Genomic DNA, 25,000 nt, shown 5'->3' with positions numbered 1-25,000 from the left:
AGCTATTGTTTCCCAAAAAATTACATTTTGTTTAAAAAAAAAAGATTTTGAGATTTTATTGATGTATGCTTGGCATACATGAAAAATCTGTTTTCATCCAAAACTTCAAACATGGCTGATACTCACATTTAGTAAAGATGGGTTGTGTGTGAATGTGTAAATTAAACGATTCTTTGAGAACAAAATCAGGTGGAAGTTATGTACAGTATAACGTTGAGGCCCTAAGTTTGGGTTTGGGTTCAACATTAATAATAAAAAATAGTAAAAAAAAACAAAACCCTGCTGTATTGCATATTATATATTCTCTAGAATGCATTTTATATGACGGACAGCACGGGAGAGAAAAAGAAAGCTCACAGCTGTAATGTCCTATTGTCAAACTCTCCTGCAGGAGTGCAGAAGGGGGGCGCGGGCGGCGGAGAGGAACGAGGCCGGCTGGAGTCTCAGAAGCACTCAGAGTCTCCTGCGCTGCGGTCCTGGGTCACCTCTCGTTGGTGATGATGACGGAGGTGCCGATGTAATGCGGCATCTCTCTGTGGCTCTCTGGCGACGAGCCGGAGCTGGGGCTCTGGCTGTTGCAGCTGTACGAGGCCGCCGTCTCTTTGCCGTGGTACCCGTGGCCGTCTGTGATGTGGCTCAGAGCGGTGAAGTCCGGGGCCTTGAGGGAACCGTGCTTGCCCAGTTTGTGAAAGTTCAAAGACACGTACGGGGTTTGGGCGTTTGGAAGTCCCACCCCGACCCCCATGCCGATCAGCATCCTCCTGTCCTCCTCGGCCGACCTGGGCTGCAGCTCGGCGGCGGCGTGCTGCTGGGGGCCGTCGGCGGGTTGAGGATATGCTGCCGCCGGGTGCCCGTAGGGAGCCTCCATCATGCAGAGCCGCCTCCTCTGCTCCAGCGCCATCTGCACGGGGAGCGGCTGGCCAGCGGCGTGCGGCGAGCTCGCCTGCTCAGCCTTACCCAGGACCAGGCCGCTGAGCAAAGGGCAGACCAGGGGCCGGTCGCCTCGATGGCCCTCGGCGCCTCTCGTGTGATGTCGGACCTCCTGGCCTAAGCGCTTGCCGTCCTTGGCGGCGTGAGGGCGGGGGTGCGGACAAATATCCGGCAGCGTGTAATGTTCGTAGGGTTCTTCCTTCAGCCGGCTGGCAGAATGTGGGTTTGTGCTGATGGAACAATTGTGGTAGAGCTCATCGGGGTGCCTGTGGTCTGCTGCCGGCACTGGGCCTGATGAAGAACACAAGATTCACAAACTGAAATTACACTTCTGTAACTCTACGGTGCTACTTAACCTTTTAAAAAAAACGTAGACCCCCATGGGGGACTGTACCTCTTTTTTTGCCTGTGTTCAAGTAGTTCATTTAATTGTCTGAACCCCAAATGAGTTCTTATACTTTATAATATATACTATATAATTTAAAAAAATAATAATAAAACAAAGCCTAGGGGTGTTGCGAAGGATTTTCAGTCAAGAAACTTTGTTGTTTGGTTCAAAAACGGAAGAATTTGTTTGTTTTGCTTCATGACGTGGCCATCTTGTGATTTTTCAGGTACTAATAGTGTTTGTTAGTTAAACCCGACGTTAAAAGTGATAATTATTAAGGATTTAGAGAAACCTCACGGCTGCCGTGGCCAGCTGACGGAGCTGACGTAGAGTCGACGGAGTTTACGCAAGAACTTAAACTTAACAGTTACTTCAATAGCTTCTTGTCCTTCATGCTCAAGTGGATAAAGACTGTACCTGTGTACTTATTTGGTGCTGGGGGGCTGCTGATGTTCCAACCGACAGACGCTCTGCTGTGCAAGGAGCCGAGGATCTGCTGAGCCAGCTGTGGGGACGGCCCTGAGCTGGGGAGCTGGCTCTGAGCGTCCAGATGCCGGTGATTGTAAGGGTAGTGCAGGGTTAGGTTGTATGCGGGGCCGCAGGACCCCTGGCCTGCTTCAGGGCTCAAGCTGGAGCTCCTTTCCCTGCAGGAGGTCAGAGGGTACGGGGATCTGTCCTTCCACAGCCCCCTCTGCGGGGAGCAGCTCGAGCGGTCTGGCTGGAAGAGGCTAGCAGCCGGCTGCTATCACGGACAGACACAAAACAAAAAGAGAAAGTAACCAATGACACACCCACTGAAAGCACGGAGATACAATTCACAGCAGTACTGTCTAACGATCTAAATGACACGCTCAGGATTACATCATCCACTTTAAGATGAGGGGAGCAAAACATTTCCCATCATAACTGCGTGAAAACATTCACCTTCGGTTTACTCAGTGAGCCAAGAGGAAGGCCCACCTCGGGGTAGTGAGCCGCTCGTAGCTTGGTCTTCATCTTGACTGCTTTGGTCCGGAGTTGCTTGCGGTGGTCCTGAACTGAAGAAAGGCCGAGACCCGGCTTGGTGGCTCGACTCTGGTCTTCAGATAGCTGGAGCTCCTTGCGCTCGACGTCACTGTGTGCAAACAGGGAGGCATCTCTGTGCTGGTTTCACTGGTGGTTTGACACGGAGAGCACGCGTACGGATGCGCTTACTCACGTGAGGACGTAGTTCACGCTGACGATACAGTGAGGCCGGGAGGAGCGGCTGTTGTGGACGATGGTGGCGTAGCTCTGCACCCACACCCAGCCGCCGTGCTTTGACAACATGCGGTAGTACTTAGTGGTGACCTGCCCCTTCACCAGTACTACAGGAAACACAACGATCAGGATCAAAGAGAAACATGCTCAAGACAGATGAAATGATGTAAAACCACGAATTTTGCATGTGTAGTGTCCCAGAGATATTGTGCGTGACCACACGTCACCTCACATTTTCTTGCTGGGCCAGACAACTGCTTTGTGTACACAAATACCAGCAGTCCCAGCTCCGCCACTGGACTTCACCCATTCCAGTGCTCGTGGGGTTATCAACCCAGCTGCAGTCCCCCTCTGCCTCCCTCGCTCCACGAGGATCCATCTGACCTTTCGTCAAGCCAGTCAAGGAGAGCTTGCGTCATTTTACCCCGCTATACTAACTCTCCTGTCATTTCAGGTCCAGCCATTCCCTCCTGGCCTGCAGTGACCCTCTGTCCTGCCATACTCATCACCTCTTCACTTGTAATAGATCCCACCCTTTGTTCTGCCTCCCTGATCCATGGATTGATGATTCTCTCCCCCAGCCTTTCTGGATAAGTTGGCCTGTTCGGACTTGGTTTTGACCGTTGCCTGTGTTTAGTATTCTCGTAAACGTTGTATCTTGACCCTTGAGTCATGTTCGGGGGTTCAAGCTGGCTGTTTTTCTGAGCTCCTACATTGTTCCTTCATCATTGTTGATGTATCACTTCACTTCCTGTATACTCTCCCACCCAAGTCTTACTAAGGATGTGGAGGACTCACATAAATGGTGAGCATAGCGCAGATGGAAGACGTCACAGGCGTGGACGTGGTGGTAGAGCGTCTTCTCTATCAGGTCCTGAGGCTCATAGCCGGTCAGGTCTGCCACCCTGGCTCCAGCACACAGGAGAGAGGGCACAGGCTCACAGTCAGGGGTCAGCCTGCTAACAGTTAACAACAAAGCAGTCTACACCACTAATGTATGTTATGTACATATTTCAATATTGTTGTAATGTGTTGTCTTGTGCATGCGTTGTAGAAAGGGTGATTACAATTATTGTTGTTCCCTCACAGGGACCAGAAACATATCAGGATGCCATTGCATTCATCGTTTCTATCCACTCGCTGAGTAAAGTGTCTGTCCTACCTCGTGTCCAGGAAAATGAGTTTTAAGTCCAGGCTGGCTCGGAACATGAACATGTTGCTGTGGAGCTTGATCTCGGTGATGCCGCTGGGGGGCAGGGAGTGGCCGACCGCCACCAGACCCACAGTCTGATAGCTGGATTCATACAGCGCCATGTCCATCATGTACTGACGCACTTTCAGGTAACCGCTGCAGTGGATGACCTGTTGAAGCCACAGCAGGACACGAAGGCCGTCACACTTCTACACATTCAGAGGAATTCAGAGGGAACGAAGAACCAGTTGAAAGTGTTTGAACCAAACACAAGATCCCGATACGTTCTAAACCCAACTGGTCAACTGCAGACTTAGATATGAACTGTTTCTATCTTTTTGAATATCATACTAGCCATCACAATTCCTGTGTGGTTGAGTTGTCATCGGACCCCAGCAGTGCTCAGGCGGGCTGTTACCGCATTGAGCCCGTATTGAGGAAACGCCGCCACCCAATCGGGGCTGAATGCATTGATCTCTGTGCAGAGGCAACGCTGCAGCAGGCAAAAACAATAATGAAGTCTGGGACTTCTGTTTTCTGAAGTTTGCAGTGAAACAGGGCTATGATATTAATAGCGCTTATGCTAGTGTTAGCAAACAATATGGCAGAGGGAACATTTGTGCATGAGGACAGCCTCACTGTACTCTTTTTGTGTTGTGACCGGAGGAAATAGATTAGTAAAGATTAAATTGCTTTTGACAATATAAATGATACATTTAAATACAGCCAGTACTTTGTTATTTATATACTAGTCCCAATACCCATTTTGATGTTAATTCAATTCAACAGCATGGACAAAACAACGGGGTCAGATATTTGCACATCCTTCATGCATCCACCTCTCTCCTGGTTTGTTATGAATAAGTTGTTTCTAACAAGCCAACAGCTCTCTGTCTTCCCTCAGGAGGCTCTCTCTGGCCTTCTGCTCCCTCACCTGTTGCACGGGGCATCGCACATGTGTGCTTGCAGTGATTACGAGGGCCTCTATTCATCGAAGTAATTGGACGACAAAGATCTGAGCTCCAGTCTTTTTGTGGCGCAGCTGAATATTCCTGGATGTCCTAAATTTGTAGCCGGCTAATGACCAATGGCTTGTTTAAGTATCACTTCATGGAATTAAATCACTTCCAGATCCCTAAATAAATGAAATTGCTGTGTGTGTGTGTGTGTGTGTGTGTCTCAAAATAGAGGACCATGCAGTGGCCGCACCTACCTTATATCCCCCACATGTAAGTCCTGCATTTCGTTTAGCCAGAACACACTTCATCCTCAAGAAGAACGAGCGCTCGATTTCATACTCTGTCACACAAACACACATTACAGAGACATTACTCGCATGTTATATTGTGTTTTACAATGCAAGCTCCCGGTGCTGTGGTCACCAGTCACACGTTTTACTGACTAAGATGATCTCAACTTCAGTAAACAAATGAATGAAATATAGATTTGTTTTTACACAGCAGTATATTCAAATATGCAGCTCACTTAGCAGCTTCGCTCTGAACTAGTGTAGTAAGAGAGCCAACAGAGAATACAGCCTTAGCTCTTTCATGAAGCGAGATGTCTCGCTAGACATGGTTCCAAACACCTCATGACCCGAACACATGTATTCATTTGGCGGTCATGTTTGTCAGAGGGAACCTCCTAAATGATGCAGGTTTACAATCCAAGCCACAAGTCCACATGAAAGGCTGCACCGAGCTGCTTCTGACGAGGCCGGGGTCTGAGGTCGGACTATCAGCCTGACATCTCCTCCAGCACCACGGCACCCCGACCAGGAGCATTTACAAGACGTCTTTATAGCCTGCAACCCACATGTTAAAGATGCAGGCCGCTCTCTCTGTCTCTAGTCCAGGAATATTGTTTATAAAGTAAAATAACAGGTTCTGCAAGCAACCATCCTTATGTTATCACGTGCGTGACCCTGAATTCATCAAGACAACAAGTACACATGTAGTAGTTTAGTAACATAGGAAAGTAGGTAACAACGGTCTCTAATACAACTCTCTCTGTGCCGCTGACATACATTTAGTGTCAGAGTGACAGCCATGAAGCCTGGCGCCTGAGGCTCTTCAGCTACCTGGGGAGAAGTGATGGTGGGGCGGCTGACAAAGACCCAGCACTGCTGTCATCTCGTCGTGGTCTGATGGGTGGATGTACTCAAATATGCTGTTTCCTGTCAGCTCCACCTGAGGGACACACATCCAGCAGGCGCTCATGAATGTGCAGCGACGAGCTCGATGGCAGCTGGCCAAGCGAGACAGAACACAGAGGCCATCTTATTCTGCTTCGGTCGTGCTGAGGGCGAGGGGAGTGGGAGGGGCTTACCTGGGACAGGCCGAGGTGGACGGACGCTGTTTCAGAGATGTACATGATTTTGCCGTCAGAGGCAACGACAAACACGAAGCCATCCAGAGTCTGAGGGGCAACAAAGCACTTACTGTTAGACACAAAGTGATTTTTTTTACTGTGATCCGTGCTCATACATGGACCCGTATGATGTATGAATGGATGGAGACATTGTTCTGAGAGTTTCCAGCTCTGCCTCCATATTTATTCTTGTTGTTTTAGTTCGTGAGACCATTTCCTTATTTTTTAGCCGTGACAGACTTTTGTCAAGCTTCTTTATTATTACTTTTCAATTAAGAAAAACATCAGGCAGTATGCGCGTCTTTATAAAAACATTATTAAAAACAAAATAAAGAACACTCCACTAGCAGCTCATTTGTATTTCACATCACATTGTTCTGAGGCTGGCATATTTACAAGCTTTCTGTTTTTGATGCATGGAAACATAAATCTACGATCATCGGATCAATTGGTTCAAAATTATAATCAAAATAAAAGAAGAAATTATGAGCCTTCCCTCTTTAAAACTGTTGAATTGAAAACTATTGTCAGTTAACATTTTTGCAGATGTGTTGAAATGTTGAACGTGTCTGATATAGCTGGTATTATCCAAATGGAATGTCATTACTCCAAATACTGGAGATGTGTGACTCAACGGTCAACAGCATCATTGATTTAATCCAGTGCTTAAGGTGGAATAATGAAACGAGTCAGTGATTATAACCAGCAGCCATGTGAGCAAGAATATTTGAGAGAGTGCAAATTATGAATTGATAAAACAACAACTTAATGTTGATTATTGTGCAAAAGTTAGGTCCAAAGTTAGGTCCAATGCCTCTCTGTTTTTATACAGAATATTTATGGACAAAGGAATTTAGAGAACTCTAAACTCTCCTTCAGCCACATCCTCACTGACCTCAGAGCAGCTGCATATTTTTCAGCAGGCCAGTCGTGCTCGATGCTTCTGACCACATGATGAGTACCTACGTGTTTGAAACAGTGGCGACACAGAGCTCAAGTGGGCCATAAATCATGTCAGATGAGTAAAGGCCAAGTTCAAGCCTTTAGATCCATTTGCTTTGTTGTTGCCTCTGTTCAACCTCGTCTCCTACAAATGACATTCCTCCAGAACTAATACGCATTTTGAATTGCGTTGACTAGAAACATATTTTCTCACTGGTAATCATTTATATTCGTGTGTTTGTGTTATTGTTTTCTTGTTGGCACAGTAGGAGTAAAAGAGTTATTAAAATGAATATTTAAATATGCTACAGGCTGGTGGTCATATCGGTAATCATGAGTGGCCCTGGCAGTGATTTGTAGGCACACGGTTTGGATCAAAACGCAAACATTATCCTCTATGGGAGTTTTAGAGGCTGTTACAATCGGAGCCAATCACATCCACTACATCATCATCATCATCATCCCGCCGTCATGACGCAACACCAGCTCGTGGATGCATGGTTTCCGTGGGTAAGTGAGCGATGATCCACCTAATAACCACCACCAGTTATTAGTTAAATATCACCACTTCACTTTAATCTATTTTTTTATGGCATTGATGTCATTATCAGAATTGCTGCTTGAAGTGGGAAGACAAGCCAAACCTGTGACTCCAATAAAGATGTGTGTTTTCCCACAATTAAAGTGGAGTAAATCAAATGCAATGCCACACGAGCGCGCTGAGCTGCAGGCAGGCCGCGCGAGGTGCGCTCGTTCTCTGCACCCAGATCTCCCGGTCTGCCGCTGGACAGGCGGCTGTCCGTCACACGCTCCACGGTTCCTCTGCTCCCACCGGGGAGGAAGAGACCGGAGCGTTCCTCACCGACAACACAACACAGCCTGCATGCCGGCCTGTGTCATAAACACACGCTTTGCAATGTGGCTGTAATTAAAACACATGTGAGATTATTCATGATCCACTGCAGAGACGGATTCATTTAACATAAACCCGGCAAACCTCGAAAGGTTCCAAGGTACTGGTTGGCTGTGGAGCCACATGTTGCAGGATGGACTTTGTGAATGATTCATGAGCTATATATTAATATATTACAAATGGATAACACAAAATCCAAAGCCCCACTGGTTGTCTGTCCTGTATTAGCTACAGCATTTAATTGTAAAAAAAAAGAAGTATTTTACTGTTATATTTATGGTGGAATAATAAAGAAGCCCATCATCTTTGATGTGTTGCAAATGTAAAAATGTAATTGTGGGCGTTGATAATTTGGTGTAAAGTCAGATATGCTAAGGTAGCATAGCATACCTTAGCATAGCATAGCATAGCACAGCACAGCATAATAATGTATCCTTTATTAATCCCCTTGGGGAAATTCTTCTATGAATTTGACCCGTCCTTAATTCAGGAGCAGTGGTCTGTCCTTTGAGGCGCCCGGGGAGCAACTAGGGGTTCAGTGTCTTGCTCAAGGACACGTCGACATACTACCTTGTAGTTACGGGACGACCACTCGTCCCCCTGAGCTACAGCCGCCCATGAAGCCGGCCGTTAGCACACAGAGATCATTTGGTATCAGTTTCAAGCAGCGCGTCTTAGTCGTCTATACAGCAGGGGCAAGAACAAGAACACAGTGTGTTGTTACTGACTTGTAAAAGGTGAGAGCCCAGTTCTTTGGCCATGCTGTCCAGAGGACTGAGCCTTGATGTCCGACCCCATCCATCACCCAGACCTACAGAGAGAGACAGACACGGTGACACAGTCAGGGGGACACAGAGTGACGGCGACCATGCAGGAGACAAATACTCAGGGAGATGGAGACACACCAAACATGCACGTCTGACATTGTGCAGATGAAGGGCAGCGTGGGCAACATTTTGTGACAAAAGAAAAGTCGGATTTAATTGAACTTTGACCCTCAGATATGCTGACTTCCACAAAGCTAACCCAGTAAGGTTCTGGCAGTGACAATGGGCCGAAGTTATGACGCCATTTTGTGCATCTTGAACTCAGAGTTAAGGGGGATATTTTGATATGAATGCAGAATATATCAGGGAGGAAGTGTGAGATTTGGAATTGTATATTGTAACTACTTACATTTTTACATTTATATATATATATATATATATATATATATATATATATATATATATATATATATATATATATATATATATATATACACACATATATATATACATATATATATTGTACATTCAAAACAAGATTGATGTATCTTATTATCATTACAAAAAATGTTATTATTTCCATTTCAAGAGAATCCGCTGTCAAGCATGCAGAGTTCGTGACGTCCTTGGGAAAAACCCCAAATATGTGCCGTCAGAGCACATGATACATATTTCAAATGAATTCAACCTCATTCAGCCTCTGGTCTGTGTCATAAACAACACATGGCCTCATCTGTCAGTGAGCCTGTTTCATGCTGTTCCTGTTAAAAGTCTTCAGGGATATGACATGAAACACAAGAAATTATCCAGATACCTTAGGCAGCTTTCTGTGTCCATAAACAATCATTTCTCGACTGATTTGCAGGTATCATCGGTGGCATATACACATCACGACCATGCTTTATGATCCAATAGTATTCATGCTACGAGTACACTTAGCCTACAGTTGGAATGCATTAAAGTCAACAAAGCAATGTGTATGTGACAGGGCATTCTTTGTTGGAGGCGGTCTGGTCGGGATGTTGACAAACTTTCTCCAATAAACGGCACGAATACAAAATAATTTCATTTCAGAATTATCAGCCTTGCAGCAACGTGCTCATGTCATTACGTCATTACAAATCTCCCCACTTTTTCTTCTCTTCAACGGATTAAGTAAATGACTTGAATTGGGGACACACCTGCGAGTACATGCTCAGTGTCCCGGTTATGATCTGATGAGTGTTGATCCCACGCAGAGCGAAAGAAACATAAGTAGGCTAATCTAGTTATGTCTCTGATTCCTGTACGCAGCTCTGTGAGCAAATAAACATGCAAAGCAGCGAACCGATTCAATAAACGACACGTCGGCGAGGCCGCGAGGAGAGCAGGCCAGCAAAATGTAATGCATGCAGTTACTAATTCAGACAAATGTGGTATATTTCAAACAGCTAATGTGGCTATCGGGAACTAACTTTAAACTCATCTTGGAGCGATTCGGTAGCCGTCGCCTCACGTGACCCTTATTGCTTCCTGTCACGGCACAGGCTCTGCTGTCCTCTATCTCGCTGCTTCTCTGCTCTAGCTGAAGGTCGACGTCTGCTATGTGAGGTAAAAGTACAATTGCAGTTTTAATATCTCTAATATCTAATTTGAATAGCAACGACACACAGTATTCGACTAGGCCGAAAAAATGTCAAGTTTGAAGCATGTTAGCACGTATGTTAGCACGCTTGGCATTTAGTTCAAAGTGCTGCTGGGCTTTTGTATGTCCTGACTGAGCTGCTAGCATGGCTGTCTTATTTATGTCTTATTTTAGTACGACAAAAACTAATTCCATTCACCTCCATTATATTGGGTTCGGGGCAGATATCTGTAAACATGCACAAAAGAAAGCAAAACCATTGGGACTCCTCTACTTTGGTTGGGCTTGCTGTCACAAAAGTTAGCTAGCCACCAATCTCTGAACACATTGGCTATTGGACTGACAACAGACAAGCCTTTCGTGGAGCCAGCAGATATCAGGGCCAAGACTTCTGTTTTCAGAGCGCTGCTAATGGTTTACAGTCCAATACCAGACCAGAGTTGGAGTAGAGGCACTACTTGTACAACCGGATGGATTTGGAAGTAGCCAGTTTAGCTCATTTTAAACCAATAAAAAGCTAAATGCAGCCAAAGCCCGCTCAAACTTGATCAAAACTACTCGGGACCACCGACGGAAACCAAAACACGTCTGTTTCAACAGGTCAGATAGTCACATACACGAGAGAGAACACATGGTCCAGAGCGCTAGAGGCCGAGGACACTCAGTCCACATTTTGGGGAGCAACAGGGTCTCGTTCATTGAACGTGTGTCGTATTTGTGTTAGTTGTGCAAAGTTATTATTTAAAGCAGTAAACTTCTATTTACTGTACATGTGTGATCCTTATCCTTACTTCTAGTTCTAGACCTGAAGACACAGAGAGACCCAGATCGCCACTCTTGGTACTCTTCTACTTTGTGCTTCAGGCCGAGGTAAAAATACAACACCTTCTACTTCCAACTGGTCACACACTGAGGCCTGGTCAGACTCCTTGGCGTCACTTTCTGATGATGCTCCATATGCTGGCAGTAAATACTGTGAATTCAATCAGAAACACTTGCTTTGCGTTTCCCAAACAAAACCATTTAGTTAGATTTAGGAAAAACATCATGTTTGGACTTAAAATAGGCAAGTGAAACGTAAACAACATAACATAAGTGGGGAAAACACATCACAAACATTACTAAACTAACTTTGGGACATAATCACCAGTCTCCAACACTGGCCTGCTGTCAGAAAGTCCGGTGTTTATTTGACCCATCCACCTCCCCACCCTCCCGTCCCGGGTTATACACTCACTACTCTCACTACGATCCCACTCTTAACAATGTTGCCTTGTGCCTCGGTATCAGACGTCTGTATTTGACGAGAACTGACTACAAAAATAATATTCTGCATTAAGTTATGCATGTGAACAGCTCCAGACAAGGAGCACATTGGAGGAAGCAGAGGGTTCTGTCATCACCTCATCAGGAAGGACTGACATGTTAAGTGCCTGACACTTCAAATTGAATCTGTCTTCTTTTTTTTATATATATATAATCCAAGCCGGCATTCAGAGCCCCCAGTGTCTGCTGCTGCTTCACACAAAATCAAATGCCCAGCTGTCCTCCTCAAGCTCGGGAGGGTGAACCATGAGGCTGCTTCTCCTGCTTATTCTCTTTAGAATGTCCTTTTGAGATCTGTACATGGTGTTACGCTCCACTTCTCACTGGCACAAACATTTTGTTGTCATCAGGTGGAGGCCGACCCTCAACGTCACAGATTCCAATCAGAGTCTCACACGAAACACCTTACATAATACCCTGATGGCACTAAAGGTGCTCCAAAATAAATGTGTGGTGGAGTAAATTGCTCCACTGCTAACATATCAAATAGTGGAATACTATCTGATTATTCTAGACAAAGAATGCACTTCTTTAAATGCTAAATAAACACACATTTGCATACAGCTAGAATAAAACACTCACACATTATTCTTTTGGAATGTATCTCAAAATGTCTACAGAATCGTTTCCTGCTGAAGGTTTTGCTGAAAGCCTGACAGAGCTGTGTTTTATATCAATTCTGCTTTTCACATCATTTGTAATTTCATACCTGAGCTGTTGGAATATTGGCACTGACGGGGTGGAAATATAAGTGCAAAATGCTAAATATCTGAGCCGCAAAGAAAAAGGACATGAAACCAGCAAAGCTCAACATGCACCTATTTTCTGTTTCAAAACTAGTTGGAGAAACGGCCGTCATAAGTTACAATATTATAGAAGTAAAAGTAAACTGAGAAGTATAAATATACATTAAATATATGTGTTTCAATGCTAAATATATTTGATATGCAAAATGTTTATAATGAAACTACTGAACTCAAGCACCAGTGCCTCTAAATTGCATTAAAACTTGTGTTTGAGTTAATACTTTGCTTTTTATCTTTAAGAATTGCTTTATTGTTAGCTAAGATTATTTATTTTCCTTTAGAAATAAATTAACTCTTTAATGTGTTCTCAAAAGAGAATTCCTTATTCTTTGTTTCACTGAATTATAAGCTCTCTTTAACAATAGATCATTGCTGTGTATTGAAAAAAAAGTGTTATACTTCTACACACAAATTAATAATGTCAATCCAAATAAACTAAATGTCATAAAATTCATATAATCCTAGAAATGGGAGCTACAATCGTGTCATATATTTTGTGACTTTGCTGGATTAATGTTCTTCTTCCCCAACTAACAACGTTACCAAAATTAAAAAGCATAAATCTTAAAACCATAAAACAAAATAAAATGCGCAATTATATGCAAAAAGGAAGCCGCACATGTTCTAATGGTCGCTGTTCGGTGTGTTCTTCCACGCGTATTAATACGTGTGTTATTAGGCCCGTGTATTTTGCTTGTTTGATTTAGTGAATTAAAGTAGTGATGAAGGTTTGAGCAGCCGAAGTAAAGCGACTGATCACACAGCAAGCTGCTCTGTTTCAGGCGGAGGGATCCGCGTTCCCGCTGTGCTGTGTTCAAAAGTATCAAAATTAATAAAAGCTCATTTTTAAGGGTTATTATCATATACTTTTCCACTTCCGATTGCAACTATGTAATGCTATTTGCAGCTGGAAATCATTAAGAATAAGAAAGTGACTCGTGACTGATTCTGTCTATCTATATTTACACTGACACGATAACTAGGTCTTCTTCTTCTTCTTTTTCTTCTTCTTCTTCTGAGCATGTAAACGGATGCTGAACGCGTCACATTAAGAGCTTCCACGCGCCACCAGATAACTCACAGTTTATTTTGCAGACTTCAACGTGTCCCGCGGCTCTGCATTACGGGGCTTTACCGGGATTACGGGGCCACATGTATAATCCAGCACAGATGGATCCAGGAGGAATCTGGATGTCTTTTAACGCACCGTTGGCTTTACGAGCGTTTTACGTTTACCGGGCTGAGCGCTTCAGCGGGCCTGTTGCCGTGAGGCGTTCACTGCGTATCGGACAAGGAGGTCACGACGGCGGCTTCGACGGACTGTCTCCGGGTGGCCCGGCCACAGAGGGCCGTGTGTTCACTCTGACTTTATGAGTGATGACAGAGAGGAAGGGCTCTGTTTGCCTGCCCTCTAACCCGCCCCGGCGGAGCTGCATGCGGCCTTAATGAAATAATTCACCTTGATGAATGAGTGAGGCGGTTAAACGAGACATCGGCTTTTAATCAGAGTGGGGAAACAACCATAACACTTCGATGACACCCTAATTAACAAAATTGGTTTAACACCAAGGAGATGATGATTGAGCGAAGGAGCAAACTTACTTTTTTTCTTTTTTTTTCTCCTTTTCTTTTACTGTGAGGACAACTGCGTCACGGAAAAGTAGGCCCGATAAAAAATAATACCAATAACAAAAATCGAACTATTCAGGTTATTATCATAATATTAAAGCTTTCACGCAAAAATGTTGTTATAAAATATAAAAAAGGCCCCAATATTTTATGGGCCTAGCGAGCACTCAAAGTGACCAGCCCTTTTAAAAGTGTAAGTGTTTCTTTTTTTTTATTAATCAGTACGTTTTTTTTTTTAAATAGCTCTACAGCTAAAACATGAAATTAAACAAATACTGGCACCCATTATGGTTTACAACGTTTGACTTTGTATAAGATCTACTTAGAAGAACGACGTTTGGGTTACCTAGTAGTGAAAACACGTTAGTCTGGTTATCATTTAATATATAGTAGAGATGCAGTTATTTGCGTTGATGGTCGTCATCACTTTTAAATATGAAATATACAGCATAAGTAAATTAATAAGTTAGGTAAATTTGCACGTTACAGAGGACGTCTTAATAAACAGCCAACCAAAAGGAGTTTATGGATCTATTTCTTCCCAAAGTGCATATTTAGATTTTTCCTTCACAATTAAAGAGAAATAACTCCTCTTTACGAGGATGTTTATAGGACACAGAGCTCCTCACGGTTGCCCTTCTTACCGAATTCCTCATTCCTCTTACACATAAATCCCCCACAAGGAAACAGCTATATTTTATTAATATTGAAATAAAATTTAGTCATATATTTGCAATATATTATGGAATAAAGCATGTGTAATGAACTGAAAAGCTACTTTTCACATTTCAATTTCATTTGGATGGATGTCTCGTCCCTTCTTGTTGAGATGTTTAAATCAATTAAACATGTCAACATTATAATATGTCACTATAATACATGCCCGTTCCTGTTTCCTGTTGGGTCCCCATGTAACATTCCGATGGGCCCTGCTTCTAGCGGGACTTTATGAACCCTGCGGCTGGTCCTACCTTCGGGGAAGACGGCCCTCATCTTGAGGTAGCTGCTGGTCAGCCGGATGATGGAGGCCTTGTCCAGCTGGGAGGTGATGGCTGCCGGCAGAGGCAGCAGCTTGGCCAGCTCGTAAAACTCCCCGTTCTCCTTCTCCCGCCGCGTTTTCGCCGCGTTCTTGCACTTTTCCTTCATTCTCTCTGGAAGTTTCACATGAATAATTGTTGCCTAAAAGTAAGTCGTTCCCCATAGACCCGTGTAACAACTACGCTGAGTCACGCAGAGGTGGGGACGCGCTCCCGAGGCATCCCCAATGTCCAGATTGCTGTTCGGTGCAACTTTAAATGACTTCGCGTGTTTCGTTTATCCCACCCGCCGCTCAACGCACCGCGACGACCGGAGAGCAGCTGCGCGTGTCGGAACCATCGCCGGCGCCGCTTTGATCCAACTCCCCCCCGAGCTTCACCTGCTCAACGGCGGGCGAAGGTGCTCTGGACGCTACGTCCCGTTTTCACGGTGTTTTCACGGCGAGCTGTCAGTGTTCCGCGCGTCTATTCATCCACCCACATGTCCAGAAGTCTCGTGCGCCGAAGAAGGGAAAAACAAATGGACACTTACTGAAGTTATTAGAGGTTGTAAGCCGACGTAGAGAACAGAGCAACAGAAGACTGGACTGAACGGTCTGAAACGCCCTCAGACCACCCTGAGTCTGTCTGTCTGTCTGTCTCCTGTCTGTCTGCCAATTACTCTCTCTCTCTCTCTCTCTCTCTCTCTCTCTCTCTCTCTCTCTCTCTCTCTCTCTCTCTCTCTCTCTCTCTCTCTCTCTCTCTCTCTGGGTGCGCCTCATTCTCAATGTGTGTGTGTGTGTGTGTGTGTGTGTGTGTGTGTGTGTGTGTGTGTGTGTGTGTGTCTGTGTGTGTAAGAACTACAAACTCACAACTCACTTAATTTACACAATGGCTTCAGGCTACTCTCTAAAAAAAAATTATACAAGTGTAAAGAAAATACAAATGCAAAATGTTTTTGAACTGAACAACATTTTAACTTGTGTGTGTCATCTGTATGGCTCCCATGACCTCTGTGTTCATTCACTTAAGGATTTAAGGATACTTACTGTCGCAACAGAGATACACAACGACATTCAGTTGTAGCCCGTTTTTAACACAACTAACATGTGACAAACAAAGCAAAGGAAAACGGTACATTCCTGTACATTTTGTATAGTTGGCATCATAAGGAATGTAAACTGCAGCAAAAGCAATTCTTTGGGCAGATAATATGGCCGACATCTCCAAATGAGGAATTCGACACAAGGGAAACATTGTCCATTAAAACACTGTCCATGACTGTTTGATCACCAATCATCACGATCTAATCATAGTCCTGCTGTCCGTCCCTCCAGAACAATGGAGTCAGGTCTCTGGGCATCAGACAGCAGGAGCATGCTGGGAAGTGGAGTAGTCTTAGGTCTTCGCTGGGTTAGCTCGCTTCCATCTCGGCTCTCCTCTCTCGCCTCGAGGCAGTTTTATAGCGTTTCGGGATTATATGTTACTTCAGTGGGCCGCCAGGGCCTGCTAAAGAGAATCACAAAGTTATAGCTATTTTACAATTTAATTGTTTTTCACAAATACACTATATGTATTCTAAGTATGTTTCCCTATTAGCTTATTTTCTCATTGCACAGCTCCTGTTTTCCTCTGTTGCTCTGCCTTCAGCCTGAAGCACTGCTTTCATGCAGCTGGTTTTAAGGATAGTTTCATCCAATCACATTTTTTTCTCCGGTGTCTCTATGGAGGCAAAGCAGTTAAAGCAGGCCTTTGCAGATTAAAGTACACAAGGAGTGGATATTATCGTTGATCGTCATGCACTTCAACAAATCAGATCTTTAGTTTGACAAGCTGGGTGTATTCTTTGACGTGCAAGCGCCTGCAAAATGGAGTGGATGTGTGATTGGTCAGTGGCCCTACGTGATCATTAACATGTGCTGTGATTGGTCAGTGGTTAAGCTTCACTTCTGTCAACAAAAGAAGAAGAAGCTAGAACCTCGAAGCTCAGGCTGAGGCCTGAGAAACAAAGTTGCTGGTGAATTTACTGATGGCGCCTTTTGCACAGAGTTTTGGATTGTTTCGTTTTGTCATATAGCTCTGCAAGTTGGTCAACACACCCCATGTGACCTCCTTCCATGCCTGTATTAATGCAAAAAAATTGTGAGTGTCTGCTGTCTGGATGAACGCGCCGTGTATTGTGCAGCACGCCGTGTATTGAGTGGGTCCATCTGTGACAGTAACTCCCGGGCCACTTTTTTTAGGCCGAGGTCGAAAACGCACCACCGGCCACTGTCACTTATATATAATAATACTATTGTACTATATTATACGTTACTATATTTCAAACATTTCTACATGATAAGAAGATACAGCTCAAAAACATGATTCAGGTCCGATTGAAACATTTACTGCATCCTTTCATTAAACACATTGTATTGCTTTTGTCCTTGGCTGGACTCTTATTAGGAATGTTGTCCTCGCAGAGTAATGGTCCTAAACCAAGGAACAGCACCCACGGGGATCGGCAATGGGACTGGGTTGGCCCGCTGACCCAACTAGTTCTAAGTTTATCTGGAACAACACTTCAGTTTAAAGGTCAATGATTGTACTATCACATCTGCAGTCATATGTCATAGACGTTCGGGTGAAGAGAGCAATTCAGGAGGCCGGGGAGGTTCTCATGACCCATCATGCCGGGTCCATACCACACTGCTCATCCTCCCTTGGATAGCTCATGGCTCAAAGGAGGAGCGGTGCCGATTCCCTTGAGGCTGAGAACCAACTCTTCACCCTTGCAAGGTTCTTTGAGTGCTCATGCACGTTGGGCCAGTGGTGGCCTGCCAATAGCTCCGTCAAGCTACTGAGCTAGCATGTCAGGCTAAGTCAACATCGCTACCCACGGAGCTCAAGGATGGCACAAAATGAGCTGTTGGAAGGCACGCTGTCGGTTATTATATGATAGGTAAGTAACCTAATTTGTGTTCTGGCTTCAGAAACTGTTTGTCTATCAATGTTTTACCTGCGTTAGGATGAGATGCTTTTATTTTGAAGGCAACTTGCCAAGTCAAAAAGGAAGTATATGTAAGTAATATGGTCATTTTTTTATACAAATTAGAAACAGTAACGGTATTAGCAGTCCATGGAAGAGGCACAAGTTTAGTTAAAGTTGTAATAACTGTGTATGTTTTAAGGAAACGGGCGTGAATGTTGGCTCAGTGTGTGTGTGTGCTATTAATGCAAATGAGTAAACAAACATAATTATCGTTTTTGTGCCTTTGTACACAGCTCTTACATTAGTTTTGGGAATTCATCAATACATTTAAAATCATCAGTCAAGTGCAGGACTATCTTTCGAAGGGGTATGCGATTTGTTTTCATAAGATGTCCTTATTAATGCAAAGTGTTGATGTTTGCTGAAGTTAATTGGATGGCCCTACCAAAGAAAATTGCCGCCACTGCATTGGACGTTGGCCGACCCACCATGCACTGGGCGTTTTGCAGCACCTCCAAGTCTGAGGCCTCGGTTGCCAGATAACGTTGGATTGCTCCCTCCAGATTGGGAGTGAATTACTGCCCCAAGTGAAAGAGTTCAAGTATCAAAAGTCAGTTTTCGGAAAACTAGAGATCGGTCAAACAGATTCTGTAGGAAGAACTCATTTTTCAACACGGTATCACAGCTAAAATGTGTTTAAATGTCTGAGCAGCATATGAAAAGTTGTATTTATTTATCTTATTTCAGCACAGACATTTGACCAATTATCACTACGTCTTTAAAAATAAAACAGAACTATTCAACAATGTAACCGCACACTGGAATATAACACATCAAATACTTGAGTGACAATTAAACGTGTCACTTTATCACTGTTCTGAAATCAGTCACTGGCTGTCTCGAGCAGCGCTTTAAACTTGTGTTAATCGTGCGGTTTCGGCTGTGTGAGCTGGATAGTAACCGGAGGAAAAAATGTTCCTCGCGCTCCTGAAGGCAGCTTTCATAAGAGTGTAATCAGTCCATTTATTTGCATTGGCTGCAATAGTGCGGCTATCACTTTCTGCTTGGCTGTCAGCGTTGATGGATGAACATTGCTCGGGCTGCTGAAGGAAAACCTCAGCCCGGCACTCACTGCGGACTTTTCAATCCGAGGGCTCTCAACAAGTGGAGGTAGAACTGTTGTTGTTGATGTTGTTGTTGTTTTGCATGCCAGTATGGTACATTCCTGCAATAAGCTCAGAGGTACCCTCTAAATAGCATGTAATTCAACGGGACCACACACACACTACAGCTTCCAAAATAACCACACTGTTGAATCTACGCTGGCAATCAAACATTATAAATGTCAGATCGGTATTATTAATGAAGGCGGTTGTGTTGGATTACATCAATACAGGTGTTAAGGCAACATTTAATTAGTACGGATGGGACAAGTCACAATTAGTTCTTCGAGACATTTGTCAAAATGTCTTGAAGACATTTCATGATTTGTGCAAATTTATGCTATTTGTAAAATAATTTTGACATGTGACCGATATGTTATCACATGTAGAAATGACATTTCGATCAATCTTATGCAGATCAGTAGTTGTTTTTCATTAGTAATAATAACAGATATCTGCAATTGAAATTCCACTGGTGTTAATTGAATTAATGAATATCAACAATCAATATTGACAAGTGAGAATTGATTCATGGTTATCATTAAAGACGGTTGCAACTCGTCCAAACTAAATTACTCATACCTCTTCTTGATTCTGACTAACAATGGTAAACGTTGACTAGTTGTGTTTAAGTTACATCCCCACAGTAAACTTGTCCTTTGTAAGAAATGAATTGTTAACACCAAGAATTATGAGGAAATTAATTATTAATTGTAGTTGCGACCAGTTAAAATTACATTACAGACATGTTGGAATTGTAATTAGTCAGGAAGTAATTGTTGATATCTAAGTGTTGTCACTGCTACTGATGAATGTTTAAAGGAAGTAATGCCACACAGACTTAGTTTCCAATGAAGGAATAACTGTGGACAGGACAAGTGGACATGTCTGAGATGGATGCTCACGTTTGACCGGTAACACGTAACACGTACGAGGCTAGTCAAAACTTTTACTGATAAAAGTGGGTTATCAGTTTTCTATATACCGTTTTCTTTTTATAATTAATTTAATGTATAGTCGCCAAACTTTTAATAAGCACATTAAACAAATACTAATAACATAAAAAAAGAAAGCAACTGGGATGGAGCCATTAGCAGCATCGCATAAGTCACACGTTTGCTGCTGCCGTAGGAGTGTGTCAATCTGTGAGTATGTGAGAGAAGAAGGGTTCATGTTCTTCATACGGGCCTGTGCAGCTCAGCTTGTGAGTTCTTGTGCTTCTTCACCTCTCTTCAGATGACAGTTGGGGCCACAGTCCATTGGAGGGGTTAGAGGGGTCTTTGATAACAACTTTATCTTTCTCTAAAGGTCCTGAATAGAAAGCAGCAATGATCTCTCCTGCTGTTCACCCCCTGCTGTCGGCTCTTACAGTCGAAAGTGTTGCAGTTGCCATGCTAACAGTAATGCAACGAGGACTCTTCCTGAGGGCTGCAGAGCTCAGTCTTTGGGGACTTGGCTTGGTGTAGCCGGTTAAAGTCTCATATGGACTAAGTACAGAGGGGGACTGTGGCTTTGGAGGCGGTGTTAAGTGAGATGAGGTTATTTGTGAGATGAACCCCCAGGGGGAATCAGCATCACATACAACCCGACGTGGTCCTCACACGTCTCCATCCTGCTGAAGAAAGCGGCGGACGTTGAGAGTGTGTGTTGTAGGACGTGATAGGACAAAAAAAATTGTTCCGTTGATCTTCTTGAGCCTTCATTCCCAGTGAAGGAAAGTAGTAGTTGTTGTTTCTTTGTGTTAGAGGTGGCACACATTTTGCATTTGTTTTAAATTACAAGACTATATTCTGTTTCAAACCAACTTATAATTTCTTCAGGAAACTTAAGAAATGTCAAGTTCTCGTCAACTTTAACAGAGGAGCAATAGAAAGCATCCTGACTGCAAACATCACAAACGGGTATGGGATGTCACAACTCATGACAGAAGGCTCTACAGCGGGCGATTAAAACCGTAACATCACTGGCACCATCTCCTGAGCGTCAGCGATGTTGGTGAGAAGAGGAGCCTGAGAAAAGCTAGGAGACATTTCGAGACTAAACCCACCCAGCCACCGCTAGTTCACCCTGCTGCCGTCTGGAAGGAGATACACAAGTAAATGGACTGCTTGTATAGATCTTCCTCATCTTCCATCCACTCAAAGCTCTTTAACACTACATGTCATCAATCACATCCATTCACACACTGATGGGAGGGGCTACCGTGCCACCTGCACATCAGGAGGAGCTAACATTCATACACCATAGACACGGCTACGAGCAATTTGGGGGAAAGTGTCTTGTGCAAGGAACTAGCGGACATGGCCACTGGTTGTAGGATGACCACTGAGCCACAGTCACCTGGAAGTAACGGCTGCAGAACCACCGGACTTCAGAACAGCTTCTTTCCTGTGCTTTTCCTTTTTCCTTCCTTTTCTTTTCTCTCCTGTAGCAAATTGGGACTACGATCTGAATTTTGTGGTGCAACCATGTCGTTATCCATGCCATACCCTTAGTAGGCAAATACACGCGTCAAATATCGCTGTCCGAACACACCAAAGGATGTTTTCTGTCATTTTGGGCGCCAGTCGTTGACCCCTGTGTCCTCAGTTGCATGCTAGGCTAATGCTAACATTGTTGCTCGAGAAACAGTTACAGGTTTGTATGAAGGGAGAAAACAAGTGGGTTGTGTTGTGCAATCTCCTGGTAGTTCCATGTGTGTTTCATGAAACTCCTTTGATTCTGAGTGTTCTTTTTTTTTTTTTTAATTATACATTTTACATTTCTGGGTTATTTTTCTCTGCCTTATTTAGTTTAATCTTTAAAGTGATTTTCGGTTCAAAACTGCCACAAACAAAACATTTTTTTTAAAAAAGAACTCAGTCGGTGTCTTTGTTATATTTATTTTCAAACATTTATTCATTTTTTTTCCCCCCTAATTTGCTCTATTGTGGGGCGAAAAACCTGAATGGTCATTTGTATTGTCGTGGTGCCCCCTGGTGGAGAGCCTGGGTTATAACATGATCACTGCAGATTATTCATGTTGAGCTTTACTTCTGGCTTTTACAAATCTGTAGTTCATTTTGGGTTTGCATGTTCTGTTTGTTGTGGGTCGGAGCTGCAGACTTTCAGGCTCAAATGAGGCCTTCACATCAGAGGGAACTGAAATGAGGAGAAGCTCAGAAAGAGCAGCAGACAGTTCTTCTGAAGAGGAGGGTGAGTGCCGCTGAGAGGAAGATCCATCTGGATAGTTTCTTAGAGGGAAACATTACTGCCACCTTACGGCCTTCATTAGTCACTGTAACCCTGTTTTTACAAACAAATTCCATGTGACCTTTTTTACCCTGTTGAGACAATAAGAGTAATTATATTAATAACTATAATATTGAACAGTTCACTCCAAAAAGCCTCCTCTGAGGTATTATAGGTATCCTATTTTATTGATACTCATATTCTTATTAAGATGCTTAATTGGTTTGATTCCTTATAGATACTCTTATTGATGCTTTTTTAAAATTATTTTTGGAGAAGAAAATACAATAACAAGATAATTGATCTGGCTTTATTATTCTTGCATGTAAACAAATAGTTCTTGAGCAGCAAAATCTTTTAAATACTTTTGCGGCTATACAATTAGCTTAGCGATTAGCTTTCATTTATTAAACAATTGTTATGAGTAAACTCTGTATGGCATCGCTGACGTTACAGTGGAGGAAGACGAGCAGATGTTTCCTCCCTCACGTGAGGCTCTTATTGAGTTTGAGACAACGAGTTCTCATCTACTGGAGTCACATGCATCCTCTCTTTGGATCTTTCTGTTCTCTCTGACCTGATGTGTGTCTCATGCTTATTGAGTCCGTGTGTAGCAGAACCGTGAACTCCGGACCGCATCAGTACTCTCGGTTTGAATCACCAGGTTCCCATTTAGAACCGGGTCTCAGGGGACGTCCCTACACTCGGGTCATTAAGCTGCTAAACTGCCTCCTCAAAGTGTTCAAGAGAACAACATGAGCTGATGGGGTTATTATGGGGCTTTCGTTAAGCTACAAGTGGAACTCCAACAGCAGCTGCTTGTTCTGCCACAGCTCACGTATGCTCTGACGCATGTCACCTACACACTTTCTTCCACCATCTTCGAATTGATGATGATGATGATGATGATGATGATGATGATGATGATGATGGAAGAAAGTTTATAGGTGACTGCATCAAAGCTGAACTGAGATGATGATGATCATCATTATCATCATCATCTCAGCCTGAGTCATATGGAACTGATTTAGGCAGAAGAGCGATCCAGCTCAAGTTCGGCTGTGGAGTTCAGCAGCTGCTTCTAACTTGAGTTTAGCACTCAGCCTTTTGCTTTACTTAACTCTCACTTCATCAAACGCACACGTGCACACACACACACACACACACACACACACACACACACGCGCACACAATGTATAGTTTTCAGGAATGAGTTAAAAAAAAGACTGAAATCAACAAATATTGGTTTCTGTTCATTGCCTTAAGGCCCCCGCTTAACGATTACATTGCATATAATGAATGTTAGATGTGAATGTGTAAGTCTCTTATTGAGAAGAAAAAAAAGTAAAATATTGGTTTCTGTCCTGAAAGATATTTGTACATAGACTAATTTATTAGAAATATGCTCATGGCATATAGACTATTTAACTTTACAGTGTCCTCATAAGGTTTTCTGTGTCCCACGAGGAAAAAAAGGTGAAGACAGTCTTTCATGTGTCACACGTCACTCTACTGGTTCCTTGTGGAATAAAAGGCCTCAAACCAGAAGAAGCCCACTCACAAACAGCTCCATGACACAGTGTGAACATGCTGTCAGTGTGGGATTGACGACCGTAAAAGTAGTAAGACTTGATCTGGGTGGTAATGAGAATGGATACATGCCATACAAGGGAAGGTTTAGAGGTTACATCTTTAACTAAAGCGACGTCAATAAAGAAAGTTTGATTATCATCCACCAAACGAAGTGAGAATTTAAATGTGTTCTCTCTTATAACTAAGTAATAATTATGTTATTGTAGTGAAATTCTCTGATTTGACAAATCCATTAGTATTGAATAATTCATGTGTGTTCGGCAGCTGTGAAGAAGAGTCCTGTGCAGACAAACGCACTCCAGCAGAGGACAGCATCACACTGCTTGTGAATAGACACAGTTTACAGTCAGAGCTCTTCCTGTGGTGCCACAGATGAACCCGTACGGCCGCATGATTACACAAACTGATGTTTACCTTTAATACAGGTTGGTTGGATGGTTGGGATGCTGGCGTTAATTTACAAATAAACTGATGATTTACTTTTGCCCTGATGGTCTTGAACACTTTAAGTTTCAAGACAATGTATCTTTTTAAAAAGAGTTGACAAAATGTAATGGCTTATGAGTACTTGTATGTAGGGCATTAAATAACTGTGCTAACTTAAAATTGAACATTATGATTTGGACATCTTTTTGTAAATAAAGAACATTTTAGAGAGTTTATTGTCTGTCTCAGAGAAAGTAGAAAGTCTCAGAGCAGGAATTGGACACCTGCCCTGAACACACATATCTGGAAAGATCCCCACCCTCCTTTGTATTATCCTATGAACTGTTTTCACAAAATGCGTTTTTACGTAAAATTGAAGCGCAACTTGTTTTTTTTAGGCTTTTTATTATAGGAATACAATGTTCATCAAGATGGAGATTATTTCTGCTGCTTTATATCCTGTTGGAGGGG

General features: G+C 43.3%; 1 protein-coding gene across 1 annotated transcript; it reads right to left on the bottom strand.

The window, feature by feature from the left end:
* Positions 1-236: 236 nt before the first annotated feature.
* On the bottom strand, positions 237-15,272 carry LOC137802931 (single-minded homolog 2-like). The gene is made up of 11 exons (XM_068601133.1): positions 15,098-15,272; positions 8,703-8,785; positions 6,078-6,167; positions 5,830-5,938; positions 4,963-5,048; positions 3,720-3,919; positions 3,356-3,462; positions 2,517-2,664; positions 2,279-2,432; positions 1,736-2,060; positions 237-1,221 (listed from the first exon to the last, which is right to left on the bottom strand). Exons 1-11 carry the CDS (start codon positions 15,270-15,272, stop codon positions 482-484), a joined length of 2,217 nt encoding a protein of 738 aa, XP_068457234.1. The 3' UTR covers positions 237-481.
* Positions 15,273-25,000: the final 9,728 nt, after the last annotated feature.

The sequence above is a fragment of the Clinocottus analis genome, unplaced genomic scaffold (assembly GCF_023055335.1).
Source record: "Clinocottus analis isolate CAN_PGR_092001 unplaced genomic scaffold, fCliAna1.0.p SCAF_5, whole genome shotgun sequence".
In the NCBI taxonomy this organism is placed as follows: Eukaryota; Metazoa; Chordata; class Actinopteri; order Perciformes; family Cottidae; genus Clinocottus; species Clinocottus analis.
Note: the sequence above shows the minus strand (reverse complement) of the source record. Positions and strands in the feature narration are given on the sequence as shown.

Bases quoted from the DNA above. Each gene is read 5' to 3' on its own strand.
- LOC137802931 (XM_068601133.1), bottom strand. From the start codon at position 15,272: ATGAAGGAAAAGTGCAAGAACGCGGCGAAAACGCGGCGGGAGAAGGAG. The intron at 5,049-5,829 runs GTAGCTGAAGAG...TTTGTGTGACAG, and splicing joins CCACCATCACTTCTCCCCAG to AGTATGAAATCGAGCGCTCG. The intron at 3,463-3,719 runs GTAGGACAGACA...TGCTGGAGCCAG, and splicing joins CTCATTTTCCTGGACACGAG to GGTGGCAGACCTGACCGGCT.